This window comes from Peromyscus maniculatus, chromosome 8 (genome assembly GCF_049852395.1).
Source record: "Peromyscus maniculatus bairdii isolate BWxNUB_F1_BW_parent chromosome 8, HU_Pman_BW_mat_3.1, whole genome shotgun sequence".
Classification (NCBI taxonomy): Eukaryota; Metazoa; Chordata; class Mammalia; order Rodentia; family Cricetidae; genus Peromyscus; species Peromyscus maniculatus.
The window spans coordinates 102,955,449-102,979,458 of NC_134859.1; the positions used below are offsets into that span (position 1 = coordinate 102,955,449).

General features: G+C 50.8%; 1 protein-coding gene across 2 annotated transcripts; it reads left to right on the forward strand.

Moving 5' to 3' along the window:
* The first annotated feature begins 1,691 nt into the window (after positions 1–1,691).
* Positions 1,692–15,704, forward strand: Cdr2l (cerebellar degeneration related protein 2 like). Of its 2 annotated transcripts, none has more exons than XM_006997745.4 (5): positions 1,692–2,212; positions 9,941–10,053; positions 10,308–10,456; positions 11,824–11,988; positions 13,180–15,704. In XM_006997745.4, exons 1-5 carry the CDS (start codon positions 2,134–2,136, stop codon positions 14,072–14,074), a joined length of 1,401 nt encoding a protein of 466 aa, XP_006997807.1. In that variant the 5' UTR covers positions 1,692–2,133; the 3' UTR covers positions 14,075–15,704. The 2 variants fall into 2 exon arrangements, with proteins under 2 accessions (XP_006997807.1, XP_006997808.1); XM_006997746.4 differs by having other exon boundaries at positions 1,700–2,212; positions 13,183–15,704.
* Positions 15,705–24,010: the final 8,306 nt, after the last annotated feature.

A 24,010-nucleotide genomic window follows, 5' to 3' on the forward strand; every position in this document is an offset into this window, starting at 1 on the left:
GCCCACACATGATGGGTCTCAACAAAAACAAGTTGCATGAATGCTTGAATATGAAAACTCCTTTAAGGAAAAATGCTTGGATGGATTAAACTGACGCTTTTAAGAGTGTAACTGGATATAAGATTTGTGTCTCAAGCAATAGGCATCAGAACCTTAAAGGAGAAAGGCCAGAATACAAGAAAACATCCTCAAATTTCATTCCTTCTGGCTTGTTTCTAGATATGCAGGTTTTTAAACATTCCTATTCTTTTTTTTAAAGGTGTTATATTTCTACCAGTCAGTGGTGGGACACACCTCTAATCCCAGCACTCGGGAGGCAGAGGAAGGTGGATATCTGTGAGCTCAGGGCCAGCCTGGTCTACAGAGCGAGTTCCAGGACAGCCAGGAACAGCTAAGGCTACACAGAGAAGCCCTGTCTCAACCCCCCGCCAAAGGTGTTATATATTTGTATTTATTTATTCTATACTTACGTGTATGAGTGTCTGCCTACATGTGTATATCTACGCCATGTTCATGCCTGGTGCCCAAGGAGGTCAGAAGAGAATGGATCCCCTGAAACCAGAGTTACAAATGTTTCTGGACCATCATATGGGTTCTGGGAATGGATTCACAGGTCCTCTGCAAGAGCACCAAGTGCTCCAAACTGCTGAGCTGTCTCCAGTTCAGAACTCAGGTTCTTAAAGGTTTTGTGTGTGTATGCATGTGTGTGTGTTTATGTGTATTCATGTGTGTGCTGAGGGCAAAGGACAACCCCCAAGGAGGTTGGACACCTCTCAGGAGCTGTCCACCTTGTTTTGAACCAGAGCCTTTCACTGGCTTGAAGTTCACCAAGTAGTCTACTTTGGGGGGCCATTGAACCACCATGGATCCACCTATCTTGGCTCCCTAGCCCCCAGAACTGGGATTCCGAGAGTGAACCACACACTCTGCTTTTCTGTTCTTTTTCAAGCTGGTAAGCACTTTTAATGTACCGAGCCACCTCCTCAGCCCACTTAAGGTAATGTTTAGCTTTGCTTGGTTTAGTTTACAGAAAGACTCCTACGCCATAGCTTAGTCTGGCCTAGAACATGCTGTATAAAACGGCCTGGCCTGGAACTCAAGATAATCCTCCTGCTTCAGCCTCCCAAGTCCTGTTATCAGAGGAGGGAGACACCGTGCCTGGCTCTTTCTAACCATGTGTGTTGTGTATGTGTGAAGGTTCATGTGATTGCAGGTACTCAGAGACGAGAGGTGTCCGATTGCCGGAGGAGCTGGGGTTACAGACTGTTGTGAGCTGCTTGACAAGGGTACGGGAAACCCGAACTCAGAGTCTCAGCAAGAGCTCCTAACCCTCATTCTTTTCTCCAGCAGCCAAAGCCCCCATTCCTAGCTCTTAAAGCTGTTTGTAAATTAATACCGTTTTAAAGAACGTTCATGGAATGTATCCGTGGGTCAGCCGGTTCTCCGCGGTGACGACCGCTGTGGACACCAGACAGACCCTTGCTCTCAGGAGAGCCAGGACAGACAACAAGTAAACAAAATAATTTCAGATGGACGTAAACCAAAGTCGGACGTGGAGGAAAAAGGAAGACAGAGGGTTGATCCAGAAATTCCCGGACCAGGACACTGAGAAGGTCCTCACGCGAGGTCCCGCCCCCTATTTGCATACGTCTTATGATTGGCCTCCGGCGGCAGGCCCCACCCCGCAGAGCTGGCGGCCTGGGAAGCAGCAAGCGGGCCGGGCGGAGATGCAGCAGCGGCTCCGGGTGTCGCGGCGCGGGCCGGGCGGTGTGCGGGCCCGAGGCGGGCAGGGGGTATCTGCCGCGGCACCCACACTCTACTGACACCGCAGCCCTGCAGGCGGTCTCTGGTCGCCCCAGCTGTCGTCCCGCTTTGCAGTCCCCACCCCTCCGCCCTTTGTGCCGCCGCCACCCGGCGTCCCCAGCTCGGCGGGACCCAGGGCGCGCGGGAGCGAGAGGCCCCGCTGTGCGCACGGCCGGTAGCGGATGGCGATCGCGCGCGGCGGGCGAAGGGGCGCTGCAGCCCGAGCCCGCGACGACGTGGGAAGCCCGGGCCGCCTCCGCTGCATTGTCCCGGGCTGCGAGTCCAGGCCCTGAGCTGCCGCAGCGCCCGCCCACCGCCACCCGCGGGGCCATGCGGAGAGCGGCGGGGATGGAGGACTACTCCGCAGAGGAGGAGGAGTCCTGGTACGACCATCAGGACCTGGAGCAGGGTGAGCACGGCGGGAAGGGAAGTGGCGTGTGCCCCGAGACCCCTGGCCGCTACTCCATTGTTGGGCGGTATCACCTAGAAAAGGGCTGGGCTGGACCTGGTGCGCCAAGCAGAGCGTGATGTGTCTTGAGAATGGGGACGTGGACGGAGAGGGGCGCTGCCCTGGAAGATTCGGACGTGATAGAAGGAGACCTGCAGACGTGTCTAGTTGACGGGGCGTCCATCACCCTTCTCATTTTATAACTGCCACTACTCGGTGTCCCTGGTAGGATTTTGTTAGGGGGCCCGGGTACTAGGTGGAATGGAAGTCTTGGGGCCCGCAGGGCATTCCTGCTACTTTTGCTGAGAGCGTTCTCTGTGTTGAGATGTCATCTCTCCAGATCAGCGGCACCTGTCCCGGCCAGAATTTCTGAGCTCTAAGACTTACAGAAAGTTTCCCCACCTCGCTTCCCTCTGCGCAGAGATGGGGTGGTGCGTGGGAGCATGCCTGGGAAGAAGCCCAAAGTGGAGTCTCCAGCCTGCCTTCCTGAGAAAAGTATCCCCTTGTCCTTCCCTGCACTAGGCGTCCACCCAAGTGGCTCGGGATGTGGAGGGGTCCTTTAGTCATTTCAGACGTACTTCCAAGATGAGAGCCCCGGGAAAGAGGGAGGTGACGGGAAGGGGTTTAGAAGCTGGTGGTGAGGTGGCTTACGTGACATCACTGAGGAGAGAGGTGGAGTCGTCCTGACAGAAGGAGGAGGCCTGAGAGGGTCAGGGTCAAGGCCAAAGCCTGCTGGAGTGGAGTCTGCTCCACCCTCTTCTCTGCCAAGGTGCCAGTTCTTGATGATACCCTGAGGGGGTGAGGAAATGTGTCTAGGGAAAAGTGACCTTCCCGCAGTCACCTGCAAGCCCTGAGGTATTAAAACACAAGCCTGGCACGGAGAGTGCCGTGGAGGCCTGGTCTCCATCCTCAGGGCCCCCAAGCTCTGATTTTGCCAGGATGGGAAGCATTCACTGGTATCCTGGAGCCTTTGTTCCCTGACCCACTGCGCCAGGCTTCACCTGCCGATGAGGAGCCATCCCTGTACTTGTCAGTGAATCAGAACCTCGGAAGACCTGTGCACCTTGGAGGGCGATGGGTTAGACATTGCTATGTAATCAGCTGGCCCATGCTCATGTGGCACCTTCTCCTCTGACCTGGCCGCTACCCCTACACTTTTCCTCTCTGCAAACATCTGTTGGTCCTCATTTGAGTGCCAGACATCATCCTGGGACCTTGGAACAGTCATAGCCCCGAACCTGTGGGTACACAGGGCTCACCAGTGCGGGAGGCCTGCTTGGATGTTCTAAGTGTGTGTGATTTCGGGATGGCTTCCTGGGAGAGGCTAGCCCAGAAGGAAAGATGAACAACTGAGTTCTGTGGAAGATAGCCTCTAGAGAGGCAGATGCTAATACTATGGCAGTCTCATTTAGTTCCCACACCCCTAATGAAGGCTTGGCACCATGCCCAGCCCAGATGTGGGAGGAAGAAGCTGGAGAGTAGGGGTGGGAGGTGTATGGCTTCTGGTGAGGGGCAGGAATTGCTGTTCCAGCGGGCCTGAAGCGCTCTGTACACCCCCACTTCTTGGATCCTGCTGGTCTGGCCTGCAGCTCCAGTCATAGACAGAGTCCAGGAAACGGGGTCACACCCAGTACTGAAGCACTCTGTGAGGAAAGTGGACCTTCCGCCAGGGGCTGTGCTGGGTCTGGGGACGGAATCTCCGTCCTGATCCTGCATTCCAACAGAGGAGACGGAAGTGGGATCGAAGTGACAGCTGTGTGACAGCGTGCCCCCCTCAGCAGAGAGAGCTTTGAACTGGAGGGTACAGGAAGGAGGGGGGGCACTCTAGGGGAAGGGATGTTTGTACCAAGGCACGGGACCAAACGAAGGACAGGAAGTAAGGGACAAAGGAAGTGCTTGCCACTCCGCTCCGCAGGCCAGCCCAGGAGCGCTGAGGGATGGGGAGGAGTGTCTGCCAAAAGACAGTCACCTTGGAGGTCCCATGTCTGTGGCCCCTTCTCTGTGCTTGATCCCCAAATTCTCTTCTCCCCATCTTCCGGGTGGCCCGTGCAGTGATTGCCCCACCCACACCTGGGGTGTCCTTCCTGCCTGTTTTCCCTCTACCCTGGCCCAAGCCCCAACTCCACTTCCCAAAGAGATTGTCCCTATGGATGGTGTTTGACTTTGGTGTGTGTGGCTTCTGCCCCGGAGGCAGGAGGGGGTCAGGACAGGTGAGCCCCTGTAAAAATAGAAAACGCCATGAATTAATTATGAAGCACTGGCTCTTCCTTTGCCGCTCCTCCTCCACCTGTGACCACCTCCGTCCAGGCTCAGGGATGGCTGCTGAGTCACAGATTTGCTGACCTGACCTCTCCTTCCTGCCTAGTCTGACCTTGCTCTGACGTGGTAAGGAAGATGATATCCTTTCTCCACCTCGGTTACCCCCGGAGGCCTTTCTGAGTTCCTGACTCTCGTGCCCCGTGGGGTAGGACCCCCAGCTCCACTGTCTGGTGTCTTCCACCTCAGTCACCCTTTACCTTTGTCCCCCCTTGGCCTATTTCCTTGTCCCTTTCCTGCCTGTCTGTGAGACGTCTGTCCTGCTCCACCCTGATGCCCAGCCAGAGGGGCGATGGGATTTCAGGGTCTCTTTTGTTTTCTCTGGGGCATCCCTTTGCCTATAACCACTCAAGTCTCCTGAAGGAGGCCCCAGAAAGCTCCTTGGGCCAGACGGGAGGTGGCAGCCCAGTCTCAGGACCTCCCTGGCTTGGTTCAGAGTTGCCTGTTCATCCAGCCATAGCAGGCTGTTGCCTAGTGCCCGCATCCTGTTTAGCTGGCTTCTAAGTTCCCAGGCCACCCTCCCCTGAGTCCAGGACTGCCACGGTCCTTCAGTAAGCTGCCTCCCCTATTTCTTGGCTGCTCCAGGTCCTTGACTCTACATCTTCTAGACCCCTCCCACCCTCCCTCCAGGCGGCTCTGACCAGCTTAGCTTGCAATGTGATCCAGTTTCCGTGAGTCGGTCTGAGATTCTCCTCTTCCTCCCCAGGCAGCTTCCTTCCTGTCCTTCGTCCCTTCACCATCCCTGGCCCACTGGGTGTCACAGTCACTGTCTTTGCAGGCAACCTTCAATGTCTCTCGGTTCATAGTGCGATGCAGCCCCCATCCGATCCCAGCCTACAAACCGCAGGAAGTCACACAGCCCAGCTCGCCCGCCCAGGAAGGAGGAGCATGGTACCGCAATTGCCCCTGGAACGGGGAGTGTGGTACTGCAATTGCCCTTGGCCTTTCCTCCTTCCTCTGGCCTTGAGCTCTGGTTAAGCAGCAGGATCTTTTCATGGCCACGTATATGGTATAGCAATGGTCACTTCCTAAGACCGCCTAACAGTTCCAAGGCCTGAAACATTTAAGAAGGGGCGAACTGAACATTGCCATCCCGTTACAGACTGAGAAGATGGTGAGGTTCTCACAGCCAACCACCCCACCCCACCCCCCTGTTATCCCCAAGCACATGATATATCACAAGGCTGTCATTCAGTAATGGGAACATCAGGCTCCAGACTGGCTCAACGTATATAAACTCATATGGCAAGTGTCCTCAAACGCCTTACTAGGTTTATATTAGGTGACTGGACATTTTGGCACTGTCACTGGGCAAGTCACTTGCCCCAGGCTATGGGGTTTGTATGATTCCCATGACTCAGTTTTGTTTCCTTCAGGAAAACTGCTCTTCTTCCAGGCTGTCATAATGACAGCCTAGGCAGAGGGGAGCTGCTGTGGTCTGCTTCCCCGGCGACATCAGGACACAAAGTCCTCTTCTCCAGTTAAGTCAGCTCTAGAGGCCCCGTCCTGGCTGTTTCGAAACCTCACCCCTGCTCTGAGCTTGTCCATATCCTACCGCTTGGGAGATAGAGGCAATGGGATCGGGAGTTCAAAGTCATCCTTGGCTACATATCAAGGAAAACCTGACTACATGAGACCCTACCTCAAAACAACCACATCAAAAGCTGCTGAGGACGCAGCTCCATTGGTAACCTCAAGAATGCTTGCCTAGCATGTAGGAAGCCCTGGGTTTGACTCCCTAGTACCACATAAAACCAGGTACTGTGGTACATCCCAACAATCCCTGCACTTAGGATGGGAGACCAAGGTCATCCTCAGCTACATTGCAAGTTTGAGGCCAGCCTGAGCTACATGATACTCTGTCTTTAAGAAAGAAAGAAGAAAACTTTACCCTCATGTGGGAGAGACTTTGGGCTTGTTCCTAAGCCTTTTGTGTAGGTCCAGTGGCTGATCAGGCTGCTCTGGCCTTCACGAGGAAACACCAGTCCTGTCCTAGGCTTAGCTGAAAGAGTACAGGACGCTCTGCTCTCTACCCAGCCAGTGTCCCTGCTCTGTAAGGATGCAAGAGGAAGCCCCACCTGGGCCTGTCTGCTGCACTGTGGAGGGTGTAGCCAAAACAGCCGTGTATCTAAAACTTGCCAGGAGGACCCGAAAGGGAAGACAGGACTATCACGTTGTATAAAATAGCACATCGCATTGGCCCCAGAAGATCTGCTCTTACAAATCTTGGTCCAGATTTACACCATCAGTCTAGAATGAAGGCCCGTGTAACAAACGGCCTCATAATGTTAAATAATAATTAATAATAATAATAAAAATCAGCACTCTCCTGCTTTGGGCTAAATGGATCACATAGGCCTACTATTGGTCCCACTACTTCTGTTTCTAGGAACGTGTTCTCACAGCGGGCAGTAACTTGCACTAAGGTTTTAATACAGTGAAGTTAATCCTAGTTTGACTCTTATTTTTCAGTACTATACATCGGACCCAGATCCTCACACGTGCTGGGCAGTCACAATACTGCTTCCATCACCGAACTACATACATCCAGCCTTCTTTTACTGTTGGTTGTTAGTGGTTCTTAACAAAGACTATAAAGTTTTGTGTATGATTGTTCTGTCCACATGTATGTATGTGTACCACGTGAGTGCCTAGTGCCCCAAAAAGCAAGAAGAGGACACTGGACGCCCTGAGACTGGTGTTTCCAACAGTTATGAGCTCTCATTGGGGGTGCGGGAACTGAACTCAGGGCTTCTGGGAGGACAGCAAGTGCTCTTAACCACTAAGCCATCTCTCCAGCACTGTGGTGTTAAGTTTTTAAGACATGGTTTCACCCTGTAGTCCTGACTGGCATAGAACTTGATGCAATCCTCCTGCCTCAGCCTCCCAGGTGCTGGAATTACAGATATGAGCTACCAGGCCCAAATCCTTATCCTTGTTTTACATTTTATTTTACTTTATTTATTTATTTATTTATTTATTTATTTATTTATTTATTTATTTATTGGTTTTTTGAGACAGGGTTTTTCTGTGTAACCCTAGCTGTCCTGGAACTCACTCTATAGACCAGGCTGGCCTCGAACTCACAGAGATCCACCTGTCTCTGCCTCCTGAGTGCTGGTATCAAAGACATGCACCATCACTGCCAGCTACTTTTCATTTTGAGACAGTGGCTGAGTTGCCTGAACTGACCTTAAACTGTGGTCCCCTCGCCTCAGCCTCCTGAGGAGTTGGGGTCTTGAGTTTATGGCACAGTTTCACATTTTTGTTGCTGTTGTTATTGTTGTTATTTCTTTTCTTTTTTTTTTCTTTTCTTTTTTAAGCTGAGTCTCATAAAAGTCGGGCTGGCCTTGAACAAACCCTATATATCAAAGATGACCTTGAACTTCTGCTCCTTCTGCCTGTACCTCCTCAGTACTGGATGACAGGTGTGCATGTCCACACTCATTTGTGCAGTCCTGAGGCCTGAATCTAGGGCTTCATGCATGCTAGACAAGCATTCTGCCACCTGAGCTACATCCCCAGTCCTGTTTTTGATTTTCTGAGACAGAATCTCATGTAACAGACTGGCTGCAAACTTGCTATCCTCCTGCCTCAGTTTCCTGAGTTCTGGAGCTAGGCATGCATACCACATTTGTGTAGTAGTACTTTTATGCCAGGACTGCCAACCTGAAAATAATGACACAGAGACTTATTATTAATTATAAAAGCTCGGCCTTAGCTTAGGCTTTTTCCTAACTAGTTCTTATAACTTAAATCAACCCAATTTAAAAAAAAAAATCTACATTCTTCCATGAGGCACCTTACCTCATCTCTGCACTGCCCATCCTGCTTCCTCCGAGTCTCCTGGTTTCTCCTGTGCACCTAGATTATGGCCTCCTATTTCCTCTCTCTGCCCAAAAGTCCTGCCTAGCTATTAGTATTCAACTCTTTATTAAACCAATCAGCAACATATCTTTACACGGTGTACAAATATCCCATAACACATTTGGCTCATAGCTTCACTTTTAATAGAGGAAATACTCAAAGACACTCTAAACACCCAACAATAAGGACTATTTAGACGAAGGTGTTTAGAGCTTATATACAATAGCATTGTCTGCATCCAATAATAGTGTGCATATAGGGCTGGAGAGATGGCTCAGTAGTTAAGAGCACTGGCTGGTGTTCTTCCAGAGGTCCTGAGTTCAATTCCCAGTACCCACATGATGGCTCATAACCATCTGTAATGAAATCTGGCACCCTCTTCTGGCCTTCAGGCATACATGCAGGTAGAACACTGCATACATAATAAAAAATAAATAAATCTTAAAAAAAAAAATAATGTGCATACAGGTCTACCCATAGAAAACTACCATGGTATATTGTTATAGGAGAAAGGCAGGTACAGACAAAATACAGTGTATTTTGTATTTGTGTTACATTTTATGTGTGTGTTGTGTACATAGATGCATGGGTATGGGCATGCGCGTGGCGATCAGAGAACAACTTGTAGAATTGTTTCTGTTCCTCCACGATGAGGGTCCTAGAAATTGAACTCAGGTCGTCAGGTTCAGCAGCAATTCTGAACCATCTCACTGGTCCAGTATTTCTTTTTAGGTGTGTGTGTGTGTGTGTGTGTGTGTGTGTGTGTGTGCGCGCGCGCGCGTGCACGCGCAAGCCCCACAAAAGCTAGAAAAGGATGTTCCATCCCCTAAAGCTAGAGTTACAAACAGTCGTGATTGCTTGCTGGGAACCAACCTCTGGCTCTGCAAGAGCAGCAGAGAATTCTTAAGTGCTGAGCCACCTCTCCAGAGACTCATTTTTCTTTCTTTTTGAAACAGGGTCTCACTGTGTAGCCCTGGTTGGCCTCAGACTCACAGAGGCCCACCTGCTTCTGCCTCCTGAGTACTGGAATTAAAGGCAAGCCCCACCACACCTGAGTCAACTAATTTCTTTATTGTTGGCTTTTCACCTTTCTGCACTATTTGCTTTTTACATCAAGCAGAAAAAAAAAAAATACCAAGCTGGATGGTAACACATGTCTACAATCCCAGCATTCAGGAAGCTGAGGCAGAAGGATCATGAGCGGTGGGCTAGCCTGGGCTCCACAGTAAGATCCTGGGCAAACAAAACAAAGCCAGAGACTTGAAGGATGAGAAGGGAGTAAGCCTGAAGCTTGTAGGGAAAGGGGCATTTCCGACGGAAGTGACGACCACACAAGACTCTAGCCCCTGGCTTCCATCTCGAGCCAGGCTGGAGCTTCTGAGAAGAGCCTGTGTCAGGGTGACTCAGAGTCACCAAGAGCCCAGCCTTGGGGAACAGGGCATTAGTGAGGGCTCTCTGACTTCCTCCTCTGTGTTCTCTGTTTGTCGTTGTCCCCCCCCCCCCCAGACTTGCACCTGGCTGCGGAGCTCGGGAAGACTCTGCTGGAGAGGAACAAGGAGCTGGAAGAGTCTCTGCAGCAGATGTACGCCACCAATGAGGAGCAGGTGCAGGAGATCGAGGTGAGGGGCCTGGGCTCTGCACCGCTTCCCCCACCTCTCAAGAGCCTTGGGCCTCCGCCTGTGTGTACCTTTGTGCAACTTGCAAAAGGCCTGACTCTCATGGTTCACCCCTGCCCACCCATCCCAGGCCCCCTGCTCAGCTGAACACAAACCTCCCAAAGCCAATCGGCCCAGGGGCGGTGGGAGGGCCAGGCAGAGACCTTTGTCCCCACCTCATTGTGAAGGTGTGCTCCACCCTTTCCCTCCTCCCCTAGTACCTGACCAAGCAGCTGGACACGCTGCGGCTCGTGAATGAGCAGCATGCCAAAGTGTACGAGCAGCTGGACCTGACGGCCAGAGACCTGGAGCTGACCAACCAGAGGCTGGTGCTGGAGAGTAAGGCTGCCCAGCAGAAGATCCACGGGTGAGGGCCCGGACGGGGAGGGCCCGGACGGGGAGGGACAGGCTGAACACGGGGGCATGCGGGCTGGCCGGGAGACTCACACACGATGTCCCAGGGGACAGCGCTGAAGAGGCTGGGACAGTAGCGAGGCCATTCATGTCAGCTGTGAATGCTGTGTGTGCTTAAACATCCATCCCACTGACTGGAGTTCCTTCCCCCTCCTTCCTTCTTTTTTTTTTTTTTTCTTTTTTTTTGGGGGGGGGAGGGGCTAGTTCAAGACTGAGTTTCTCTGTGTAACCCTGCTGTCCGGGAACTTGCTCTGTAGACCAGGCTGGCCTCCACACCGATGCCGCCACTGCTGCCACCACCACCACCACCACCCAGCCCTTCCTTTCTTTTTAAGATTTATTTTTATTTTGCATGGGTGGGTGTTTTGCCTGCATGTATGTGTGCACCACATGTGGGCCGTGCCCTCTGAGGCCAGGAGAGGGGATGGGATCCACCAGTGGTAGTGACAGAGGGGTGTGCAAGAATCTGAAGTGGGGCCGGGGAAATGGCCGGGTCGCTAAAGTGCTTTGTGCACAGGCGTGAGGACCTGGGTCCAGCCCCCAGCACCTATGTAAAACGTGGGGCGCAATAACGTGCTCTTGTGATCTCAAACCGGGGAGGTGGTGATGGGGAGTTCCCACCCAAATGAATCAGCGACCCATGGGTTCTAGTGGAAGCCTGTCTCAAAAAACAAGGTGGATAGCTTGTTCCTCTGGCCTCCACATGTACCCACACACACGTGAACACACACACGTGCACAGATACAAAAGGACCAATGGTGGCTGAGGAGGAATGATTGACTCTGCCTGGGATGCACAGAGGGCAGGTCCTTGAATATGGCAGAGAGGTCTCAGACTTCAACCCCAAACAGCATGTTCTAGATTGTCTGTTTGTCCATAATTCCATGTCCTCCATCTACAAGAATCCCAAGTGGCAGTGAGGAGGCCGTCCCTGTCTCCTTAAGACTTCCCCAGGGTGGGGCTCGAAAGACGGCCCAGAGGTTGAGAGTGTTTGCTACTCTAGAACCAGGGTTTGGTTCCCAGCACTCACAGGGAGCTGCTCACAATCACCCAGTTCCAGTTCCAGGGGACCCAACTCCCTCTTTTGGCCCCCTCAGGCACCTGCACACATGGTCATGCAGCGCACGCACACATACACACACACACACACACACACACACACATGCGCGCGCGCGTGCACACACACCCTTAAAAATCAATCTTAACATTTTGGTTGTGAGCCTAGCTTTTAATGGCTGAGCCATCTCTCCGGCCCTAACAATCTTTAAAACAAACAAACAACAAAAATAGTCTCCCATGGGTGCCTTCGTCTTATTCCAGGCTGACGGAGACCATCGAGCGCCTGCAGTCCCAGGTCGAGGAGCTGCAGGCCCAGGTGGAGCAACTCCGAGGTCTGGAGCAGCTTCGGGTCCGCCGGGAAAAGCGGGAGCGCAGGAGGACCATCCATACCTTCCCCTGCCTGAAGGAGCTGTGCACAAGCCCCCGGTAGGCGAGGGCCCTGCGGTGGCTAAGAATTCCAAGAGTTCTGGCTGGGGGATGAAGGAGGAGCAGTGTGAACTGTAGCTGGGAAGGAGGACTGTCTGGTCCAAGCCCTCGGGATGCTTGCTAAGGACAGCCATAGGGGTTACTATGCGAACATAACAGTTATCACATTCATTTTGCCTGCAAGTCGGAGGAGAAAATCTGCGATTGCCGGTCACGTGGCTCATCCAAGGTCATGTGTTTAGTGCTCAGCACAGCCAGGCTTCTAACCTAGGAGGAGTTAAGCACTGTTCCTTTTGGTTCCCATTAAGTCTTAATTCAACAATTACGTATATAAGAACACAGGGTTGGGGACGGAGCTCAGTTTTATAGGTGCTTGCCTAGAATGTGTGTTACCCTGGGTTTGGTCCCCAGCCTAAAATGGGAGAAAGACAGATTAGTGGAGATCAAAGTGAGGCTGGAGATGGGGCTCAGGTGGAAGACCGTTTGTCAGACGTTCACAAGGCCTTGAGTTTGATCCCCAGCACCTCCTAATGAAGTGGTGAAGTACACTTGCAATCCCAGCATGCACAAAGCGGAGGCAGGAGAATCAAGAGGTCACGATCACATTGACCCAGAGAGTTCAAGGCCAAACTGGGCTGTATAAGATCAAAAAAAAAAAAAAAAAAAAAAAAAAAGCCAGGCTTTAGTAGCACATGCCTTTAATCCCAGCATTTAGGAGGCAAGGGCAGGCAGATCTCTGTGAGTTTGAGGCCAACCTGGTCTACAGAGCAAGTCCTAGGACAATCAGAGCTGTTACACAGAGAAAACCTATCTTAAAAAAACAAAAAAATTAAAGATTAGAAGAAGTGTGTATGGTCCCGGTTGCAACAGAACAGGACCACTACCATCCCTAGGCATCGGGGTCTAGAGGAAGGGAGATTACCAGCATCTAGAAGGTATGGAGAGGTCTGTCTGGTCAGCCCCAACCCCAGAACCTTCAACCTTCCCCGTGCCTCCCATTGCTGAAGACTCCTGGATGAATCTATATAGGTCAGCATCCTCAGACACACAGCCGGGAGAGAACGTTAGAGGGGTGGATGGTGGCTCAGAGGGGCAGAAGGAAGAGTTAGACAGATGGACAAGAGAACCCAGTGTCTGACAGTTTGATCCGGGGCCGGGGCCATGACTCAGCTGCTGCTGCCTGTCCCCCAGCAGGTGCGAAGATGCCTTCCGCCTGCACAGTTCCTCGATGGAGCTGGGCCCTCGGCCCCTGGAGCAGGAGAATGAACGACTGCAGACCTTGGTGGGGGTGCTGCGTTCCCAGGTGAGCCAGGAGCGACAGCGCAAGGAGCGGGCCGAGCGCGAGTACACGGTGGTGCTCCAGGAGTACACGGAGCTGGAGCGACAGCTGTGTGAGATGGAGGGTTGCCGCCTGCGCGTGCAGGAGCTGGAGGCCGAGCTGCTGGAGCTGCAGCAGATGAAGCAGGCCAAGACCTACCTGCTGGCCCGGGATGAGCACCTGGCTGAGGCTTTGCTGGCACCCCTCACTCAGGCCCCTGAGGCTGATGACCCCCAGCCAGGCAGTGGGGATGACTCCAACGTCCAGGATGGTGTCTCCTCGCCCGCAGCCTCCCCCAGCCACGCAGTGCGCAAAAGCTGCAGTGACACAGCACTCAATGCCATTGTGGCCAAAGACCCAGCCAGCCGTCATGCGGGCAACCTCACGCTCCATGCCAACAGTGTGCGCAGGCGCGGTATGTCTATCCTGAGGGAGGTGGACGAGCAGTACCACGCGCTGCTGGAGAAATATGAGGAGCTGCTGAGCAAATGCCGGCAGCATGGTGCCGGGGTGCGGCACGCGGGCGTGCAGACCTCGCGGCCCATCTCCCGGGACAGCTCATGGAGGGACCTGCTGGGGGGCGAGGAGGGCCAGGGAGAGGGCAAGGCGGGTGAGAAGAGCCTAAGCCAGCACGTAGAGGCCGTAGATAAGCGGCTGGAGCAGAGCCAGCCCGAGTACAAGGCACTCTTCAAAGAGATCTTTGCCAGGATACAGAAGACCAAGGCAGACATCAACGCCACCAAAGTCAAGACGCACAGCAGCAAGTGACCCCTCTCTAGGCCCGCAGCCTCCCCCTGCCTCGCTGCCGAGGGAGTCCCTCATACCTGGATGGCAGCCTCTTAGCAAATAAGAGAGCCCTTACCGCAGCAATACATCCTAGCAGGTGGCTGGAGCATGAGCAGAGAGGCCTCTGATCTGGGGACACAGCATATTTCCTGTCGGTGGCTTGGTTTACCTGTCCGGCCTCCCTTGACCACTTTGCTTCAGCTTGAAGGCACAGCTCAGTTTAAAAGCCAAACGCCCTCCCCCACTGTCCCTGGGGGCTCCTCAGCCCTCAACTTCTGGACCCCCGGCCTCACCCTCTGATGGTGGCCAGTCTTCTGCAAGCCTTTCTTGCTTCGCTGACTTTTTCTCCCCTCCAAAGCTGTTTTTCTGAGAGATTTGCAATGCAAGGTCTCCTTGAGCCTTGCCACAACTGGAAACACTTGAAAGGGACTCTCAGCGCAGCCGTCGCTGGTGCCTGGGGTCTCCTCGACCACTCACTGCTTTCGCCAACCACGACCGTCATTTCCATAGCTGTACCACTCCCAGAGTTCTGAGCAGGGCACAGATGGCTCCCACTGTGCAGAGCGGGACCCCTCCAACCCTGGCAAAGAGCTTCAGCTCACCCCAGATCTGTAGCCCGCCTGACTACAGGGAGAGGGAGGCCCTCAACAGCCATACATGGGTAGCACCCCTTTCCTCTCAGAGCCAACCTCCTCAAGTTCCATCCCTGGAAGTATTTTCTGGGCACGAAGCCCTCCAGGGGCTAGGGTGGCGGGGAGTTCCACCATCTCTGCTTCACTTCCCTTCTTTGTGCCTGCCCCCATCTCAGGGACCATGATGTCTCATCCACTCCTCACCTCCTCAGGCCAGCCCTGGTACATACAGTTCACATCTGCAGCCTCCAAGAATGTCCTGTGTGAGTGTCACCAATCCAGACCCCAGTGTCCATCTGTGTCCTTCACCGGGGACTGGAAGATCTTTACTCCATGTTAAGTATTCTTAGGTTGAGGAAGACATTTCTCCTTTCCCACGTTCCTACAGAATGCCTGCTCTTTACCTCCCACCTTTATGGGGTGAGGGGCTTTTGAGGCCCAACCTGGGTCAGGGGTTCAGTATTTTAATCCAAAACCTCAGAAAGTCCAGCTTCATCTAAGAGATACCCAGGTCCCCATCTTGCCCTCGGCAGCCCTTAGGGGCTTCTGGTTCCTTTCTGCCATCCTCCCGAGACCCTAGAAATCAAAGGAGCCATACAATCCAGTGGGAGGCAGTGACCGGCCTCTGTGCTGGGAGCCCAGTGGGAACCGCCATGCCTTACCTCTTTCTTTGGGTAAAGGGGCTTTCTTATCAAGCATGTCTGACATCCCTGGGGTGGCTACCTTGCTCCAGGTGGCACTGTGATGCCAGCTGGCATCCTTCTGTTCATGCAACTTGGAACCTTTTGTCCTCTGGGGCTGGGTACCTCCGGGCCCTCTGTGTGTCTGTCATCTAGGGTAGAGGAGGAGTTCAGGCCTGTTTCACTTCCCCAGTTCTGTAGCAGCTGACCGGCGTCACCTTTGAAGTATACATGAGAGAAATATATTTACAAATGCTTTATTCTCTTCTTTAATAAAAAATGCACCAGTATTCTGAAACAGCCCTGGAGCCACAGTTTCGTCTCGGCGTCACACGGGCTTGCCCCCTCTCCTGCACCACTACAGATGAGGGGTGTATCTGAGCTCCATACCACCCCACAACTTCTGCTTTTCTTTGAGGTCACTCTGATCCCTGAACTCTTGAAAAAGGCTGTGTCTGCAGAGCTGCCAAGCACACTCATGAACAAAACACAAAGGGTCTACATTGCCTTAGAGTTTATCTTCTGACCTGGGAAATCCCCCCAGAGCAAGTAAAATAAAAGATAAGGTGATCTAGCAATGGGGTCAGGGAGGGGAGGCGCTATCAGGCAGGGCATTTGTGATCAGCTCGGGGGAGGTATTTTCTATCTTTTCAAGACAGGCTCTCGTGGATGTTAGGTTAGATTCAAACTTGCTGTAGCTGAAGGTGGCCTTAAACTTCTGGTCCTTCTGCCTTCTAACCCTTCCCAAGTTCTGGGATTACAAGCATTTGCCACCGCATCCAGTTTCTTAGGTGCTGGGATTGAACCCAGGGCTTCAGGCATGCTGAGTGGCACTGCCACATCCCCGCCCTCTCACTGCTTTTTATCTTTTCTTTCTTTTTTTTTTTCTTCAAGACATGATCTCAGGAAGGGTGAAGAGATGGTTCAGCAGTTAAGAGCACCTTTTGTTCTTGCAGAATACCTGGGTTCCATTCCCAACACCCACACAAAAGATCAAAATTATCTGTAACTCCAGTTTCAGGGGATCCAATGACCTCTTCTGGCTTCTGCAAGCACCAGGCATGCATGTGGTACACATTTATACATGCAGACAAGACACTCATACACATTCAAAAACAAAAATAAAACAAAAACCAGACAGAATATCATTATGTAGACCAGGCTAGCTTGGAACTTATAAAGATCCACCTGCCTTTGCTCTTCCCTCTTCTGGGATTAAAGGAGTGCACCACCATGCCCTGGCGGTTAGGATAATATTTTTGTACACTGTGTAAAAAAAAAAATGTGTCTCTGTTTTACTTCACCTGCCTAAGGCATCTTATGATTGGTTTAATAAAGAGCTGAATGGCCAATAGCTAGGCAGGAGAGGACAGGCGGGACTTCTGGGGAGAGATAGGAACTCTGAGAAAGAATTGGAGGCACAGGAGATTTGCCAGCCAGACACAGAGGAAGTCGAATATATGGTACTGAGGAAAGGTAATGAGCCACATAACAGAATGTAGATTAATATAAACAGGTTAATTTAAGTTTTGAGAGCTATTTGGGAATAAGCCTAAGTTAAGGCCAACCTTTCATAATTAATAAAAAGTCTCCATGTCATTATTCAGGAGCTGGCGGTCCAAAGAAAGACCCATTAGACCTGGCTCCTTTTTTATCTTAGTATGTGTAGGTCATAGATACAATATATGAGAAGATAAGGTTTAAAAAGTCATGGAGGGGCCCATGAGATGGCTCAGCATGTAAAAAACGACTCCCTTGGATCATCCTCTGACTTCCACACTGGCATCATGGCATGTAAAATAAATGTAAAAAAAAATATTTTTAAGTCATAGGAGCCTACTATAAGAGGGCTCAGCAGGTAGGGGCACTTGCTACAGTCCTGAAAACATGAGTTTGATGCCCAGAATCCATGTAAAGTTGGAAAGAGAGAGAGCCCACTCCACAAAGTTATCCTCTGACCTCCACATGTGCATGGGTTACAGGCATGTGCCTCCATACCAGGCCCTCATTTATTGCATTTAGGGTACCCAAGTCTTTGGGGACCTAGAACTAGCAGTCTCCACCCTCATCCCGGATCCAGACACTGTGCCCAGTGTTGGGTCTCAACAACATCACACTGGCAGCAGGCGCCCATGACCACTTTGATCAATGTTTCTCAGTCCTTGGTTGTCATTGAGAAAAGATTTCATCACATACCTGAAGTGAGCCGTAAGAATGTATCATAGAATTCAGGTGTATGTAAGCTATACCTTGATTAACCTAGGAGTCCTTCAAGAGGGAAGTCATTTATCAAGGAATATTTCGAGTTATTCAGCCTTTAATATATATCAGCTGTCTTCTGCTACGAAATTCTTGTGCACTCATATACTACTAGGCCATATGGCAAATAGAATAAGCTTCTGAGACCTACTGTTGATCTGCTAGGTAACACCCCTACAGAACTTAGGAGACAGGCAGACTGTAGGTGCATAGCTTTGTTTCTTGTGCAAATGAAGCTCAGACCATCCCTTTCCTTCAGGACTAGTAGCACTGCAGAGCTATTGACTCAGGACAATTGGGCTTTTTGCATAACCAGGTGCAGTAAAGACCGGAACAGAATTCCTGGAGCAGGCAGAGCAGTGTAGCCAGAAGGAAGAGAACAAGGCAGAGTTTCTGTAGCTGGTAAGACAGACTGGCTCAGGCTGAGTGGTAAGAAGCAAGGAAGGAAAGATGGAGGATGAAGGAACAGAGGACGAAGATGAGATTGAAAGCACAGGAGCTTAGGACTAAGAGAGAACAGGAAAAGTAGGTACAGAGAGGAGCTGAATGTTATGATGGAGCTGAAGCTGTATAGACAGAATTTTGTCTTAGAAATAAAGTAAACGAATGAAGGAGCATGGTGTACATAGATTATTTTCCCTCAGATAACCCCACGCCAGATGCAGCATCTTCCCCAGGACCCTGGGAAGGATTTTCTCAGGGCAGGCCCCTGGGAAAATTCCAATACATAACCTGTCTACACTGGAACTTAATATTTAGAGCAGGCTGGCCTTGAAGTTGGGACCCCTGAGCCTGCAGAGTGGTGAGATTGTTCATATGACTCAGCCTTCCTTTTCCATTATCATTCTTTATAACCTTAAATAAGCCTATTCAGACATTTTTCACTTATGATTTGTTTTTGTTTTTGTTTTTGTTTTTCAAGACAAGTTTTCTCTGTGTATTTTGGTGCCTGTCTTGGATCTCACTCTGTAGACCAGGCTGGCCTCGAACTCACAGAGATCTGCCTGGCTCTGCCTCCCAAGTGCTGGGATTAAGGGCATGCGCCACCACCGCCCAGCCACTTAGGATTTTTTTATGGTGATAAAAGTATATAAATTTAGAACGAGCCAGGAGGACTCAGTTTGCTGGCAACATCCAAAGCACCATGATCAGGAGCCAGTTGAGCATGTGCCTTCTCTCCTTCTAGTCTGAGGATGCTGACCTTGGTCCCATCAGCCAAGCTTGGTCACGCAGCTTCTTCTGAGTCTGTTCAACCTAGACTTAACCCTGACTTCCATAGTGACCACTAACACACCATTTCTTCTGTCTTCTCCATGGCTGACTCCAAGGCCAAGGAAGCTGATGGTGGTCAGTGATAAAGCTGGTCTCACCAGAGGACACTCTTCCCAGGATGACTAGGCTGCCGGAAGACGGGTGATGGGTGGGTCAGCATGTGACTATGGCAGCCATTCAGCATGAACTCTTAGAGTTCAAAGCCTTCACTCTGGCTTTAGCTCAGGGGGCTAAAGCAGGGAGTAGGGGAGATATCTTCTTTGCTTTAGTGCTGTCATGGAGAAGAGACCCTGGTGCCTTTTTTAAAAAACATGTAAGGTATTTTTTCTTTGCATGTGTCTGTGCACCTTGTGGGTGCTTCATGTCTGAGAAGGCCAGAGGAAGGCATTAAGATCCATGGGGACTGGAGTTATAGACAGTTTTAAGTGCCCAGGTGAATACTGGGACTTGAACCTAGGTCTTTTGAAAGAGTAGCCAATGCTCTTAACTACTAAACCATCTCTCCAGTCCTACCCACCATGTTTTATTATTATTTATTATTAGTATGGGGGGTTCCCCATACCATGGCTTGACTGTGGATGTCATAGGATAGCCTTCAGGAATTGATTCTATCTTTCCACCCTGTGGGTTCCGAGGATCAAACTCAGGTCATCAGTCTTCGCACTGAGCGCCTTTTCTTGCTTAGCCATCTTTCCGGCCCTGGGGTTTTTTAAAGTTTTCCTAGGTTGCCATGGCAAGGTTGAATGAGTAAAAGGCAAAGGGGGAGAGACTGATACCTTGAGGGAGCACAAAGGAAGAGGAATCAGACCAGCCCCTGCCCTCTGAGACCATAGACAGTTATAGGAAAAACAAGAGGGCCATTTATCTCCTAGTGTTTTCAAACTTACATTCCATGCATGTAACACTCACAACTCCCATCCATTCCCGGGGACCCGTCTCCTCCCAACAGTGTGGAGAGGACAGCAGACACCACTGTGAACTTAGCCTCCTTGAACTCTGGAAGGGAAAAAGGTGCAGTGTGGGGAGCACAGAGCTGGGCCCCAAACTGGTGATTACATCAACTAACAGCCTGGGCGGTTCCATGTGAAGCATGCATGAGGCAGTCAGGACAGCTTGTGTTGCTGGTAGGATGCTCCTACTGCAGCCACCCAAGTGCTGGGATTACAGGTGTACGTCACCACACCACAGCAATTTCTGCTACTCCCTTTCATTGAACCAACACTTTTCTAGATCCAAGGCTGAACCTAGTAAATCACTGTGGTAAGGAAATCAACCACACCTCTGTTTCAGCCTCTCTGCAAATCATAAGTTCAGAGAGAGAGAGAGAGAGATAGATGGAGGCTGTTTCCAGGGGACCAAGCAGGAAACTGGAGGTAGGGAAGGATGCAGTTTCCTAAGGGACAGCTTCGCCCTTTCACTCAAGCCACTGAGCACATGCGGTGCTGCTCACCCCTCCGGGAAGGAAAAGAGGTCCAGAGAGCTTGTCAGAATGGATTTCCTACCCTCTGGCTGCAGAGGGAAAAAGCTATCAGATCTTTTTTTTTTTTTTTTTTTTTTTTTGGTTTTTCGAGACAGGGTTTCTCTGCGTAGCTTTGCGCCTTTCCTGGAGCTCACTTGGTAGCCCAGGCTGGCCTCGAACTCACGGAGATCCGCCTGGCTCTGCCTCCCGAGTGCTGGGATTAAAGGCGTGCGCCACCACCGCCCGGCCTAAAAGCTATCAGATCTTAAGGAGCCTGTGTGCACAGCATCTCTGAAGCGCGCTTGTTGCATATTGACTTGTGCTGGCTCTGTGGCAAGTGGTTCTAGTCTGTTTAATACCCGCAGGAATTTCATGAGACGACGATAAATGCTCTCTCTCATTTACTGAAGCTCAGAGGTTAAGTGAGTCATTCAAAGTCACCCAGAAATGTTTCATCTCAGGCTGAGGGATGTAGCTGATGGCAAAGTGTTTCTCTAGTATGTGCAAGCTCCCATGGTCTATCCCCAGCACTACACACACACACACACACACACACACACACACACACACACGTGCATTAAAAGGATTTCAACTGAGGCCTGATGTCACCATTCCTCACTATACATTCCCTATGCCCACAACATATAGAGGTTTTGGGTTTTTTGGTTTTTTGAGACACAGTTTCTCTGTGTAGCCCTGGCTGTCTTGGAACTTACTCTGTAGACCAGGCTGGCCTTGAACTCAGAGGTCTGCCTCACGAGTGCTAGGATTAAAGGCATGCACCATCATGCACCATCATGACGTAGAGCTTTAAGGGGCCACCTGACTTAGGTCACTCAGGAGAAGGGAAATCCTGTGGATCCCTTCATATGACAGTCATATGCCAACTCACAAGCTGTACTGCTGAGCTGTGTTTACAGTTCCCTGCTGTGGGACGGTCTGTATGTCAAATTGCTCTGATTGGTCAATAAATAAAACACTGATTGGCCAGTGGCCAGGCAGGAAGTAGGTGGGACAAGGAGAGAGGAGAATTGTGGGAAGCAGAAGGCTGAGGCGGAGAGATACTGCAGCCGCCACCATGACCAGCAGCATGTGAAGACGCCGGTAAGCCACCAGCCACGTGGCAAGGTATAGATTTATGGAAATGGATTAATTTAAGCTATAAGAACAGTTAGCAAGAAGCCTGCCACAGCCATACAGTTTGTAAGCAATATAAGTCTCTGTGTTTACTTGGTTGGGTCTGAGTGGCTGTGGGACTGACGGGTGACAAAGATTTGTCCTGACTGTGGGCAAGGCAGGAAAACTCTAGCAACAAATGGCGCCCAACGTGGGGCAAAAGTTTCTACCTAAAACCTGAGAAAAGATTCTAAAATGGAGCTAAAAAACAGCTTCCTAATTGTCTCTCTCAAATGAGCGGCAGCCTGCCGGTTTGAGCTACTGGCGGGTTCCTGGCTTGTGCGCTCGATCTGCAGTATGGCGGGAATGAGGCCTCTGCAAGTGGCACATTAAGCTGCATGGTGGATTTAGCCTTTGCTAGTACAAAAAAAAAAAGAGGTTTCTGGGCTACATGCTGCTTTGATAAAAGCATAGACCCAGGAGGGCTCCCAGAGCTGGTGGTAAACGTACCACCGCCATGTTGGGAAGCTGAAGTGGGAGGAGCCAGCAGCCACAGCACCATTTCAGGCTTAGAAGGCTGCAGTTTAAAGCAATAGGCTCAAGGTAATATAAAACATAAGCCACATAGAGATGGCTACCAAACAGAGAATCTGGATTATGTTCTCTTTGATATTCGTAACTGAAGAGAAACATTTGATTGCAAAAGCTGTTGAGTTATGCCAAAATGTGTGTTTTAAAGGTACCTTAACTTCAAAATTTGGATGTAAGGATATGTTGCTTTGGAAAGGAGGCTCTGCTTTTGTTTCCACAGAAAGCCAGAGGCTATGGATTTGTTCCAGATTAAGATACATCAGGTTTGACCAGCCAAGACCACCTGAAAGGTCTCCGATGACACCATGGCCCAGATGATCCAACATCCAGAATCGTTTCAAGGCAACTGGCTCAGACGATACGGTCTCACGGACTACTCCATGATCCTAAAATTTTCTTTGTGTCCCCATAAGATACAGCGCCCCCCTCCAGCAGGAAGTAGTAAGAGAAGCTACGCCCAAATTCCCAAATATACCAAGCTGACTTTGGAGATGTGTAAAAGTTAAAACCTTCCTTTTAAAAAAAAGAAAGGGGAAGTGCTGTGGGACGGTCTGTATGTCAAATTGCTCTGATTGGTCAATAAATAAAACACTGATTGGCCAGTGGCCAGGCAGGAAGTAGGTGGGACAAGGAGAGAGGAGAATTGTGGGAAGCAGAAGGCTGAGGCGGAGAGATACTGCAGCCGCCACCATGACCAGCAGCATGTGAAGACGCCGGTAAGCCACCAGCCACGTGGCAAGGTATAGATTTATGGAAATGGATTAATTTAAGCTATAAGAACAGTTAGCAAGAAGCCTGCCACAGCCATACAGTTTGTAAGCAATATAAGTCTCTGTGTTTACTTGGTTGGGTCTGAGTGGCTGTGGGACTGACGGGTGACAAAGATTTGTCCTGACTGTGGGCAAGGCAGGAAAACTCTAGCAACAGTTCCCCAGCTTCCAGGATTGGCTTGTTGCTTCTTAATCCTTTCTTCATTTTTCCTTGGGTGAATGCCCCCTTCCTAAAGCAGCATCTCAGCCTGTCCAACCCTGGGAGGGCCAATGAGGGGAAAGGAAATCTGGCTTCAACCTTCAGTGCCAGCCTTTTCATTGTTATTATTTAACAGGAGATCTTGTTACAGAGCCTAGACTGGCATGAAACTCACTGTGTAACACAGGCTGGCCGTGAACTCATCGCAATCCTCCTGCCTCAGCCTCCCAAGGGCTGAAATTATAGGCATGCTCCACCACACCCCACTTAGTGCTCGCCTTTATCCAGGGAACAGGTGTCACCTCATAGACCCATTTCTCCTCCCCAGGGCCCTGTACTGAATGGTTCCTGGCAGCAGCCAGTGTGAATAGCCTGCCAGCCGCTCTTCTCCCGACTCCAGGGCAACCTGCCTCTCATTCTCTGCTCTATTCCCATCTCTCCCAGAATCCAGGCCACCAGATGGCCTGAACAGGCTGTGTTTATTTGGAGCCATAAAAATGTGAAGCAAGCTTCCTTTTCCTTCGACCCGTGGGTCAGGCACAGGTTGGAGCCACAGCTCGGAGCAAAGATACTTTGGCAGTGCTCTGATTTCATTATTTGTAATCCATAACCTGAATGTCTCGGTTTGCTACCCTGAGCAGCTTATTCTGGTCACTATGGAAACGTCTCTGCTCCCACTGAGGTTCTGGGAATAAGTCAGACATGGAGGGACCCAGGAGACTCCTTCTAACCCAGAGGCCCAAAGGAATATGTCAGTTGCCAATGCTTAGTAGTTTGCGTTTACGGAGCCTAGGGGCTGGGCTGGTTTATCTCCCCAGTAATGCTGAGACAGTAAAGGCTTGCTTCAATGACAGTCTCCTATTCCAATCAGCCAGTGTCCCTGGGGAATGTTTAAATTGTCTGTCCTAGGGGCATATTTTTCTAGGTAATGACACTTTCT

What these genes read in the sequence shown, in the direction of transcription:
- Cdr2l (XM_006997745.4), top strand. Translation starts at nt 2,134, where the DNA reads ATGCGGAGAGCGGCGGGGATGGAGGACTACTCCGCAGAGGAGGAGGAG. An exon ending in AGCAGGTGCAGGAGATCGAG is followed by an intron (nt 10,054 to 10,307) that starts GTGAGGGGCCTG and finishes CTCCTCCCCTAG; the next exon opens with TACCTGACCAAGCAGCTGGA. An exon ending in GAGCTGTGCACAAGCCCCCG is followed by an intron (nt 11,989 to 13,179) that starts GTAGGCGAGGGC and finishes CCTGTCCCCCAG; the next exon opens with CAGGTGCGAAGATGCCTTCC.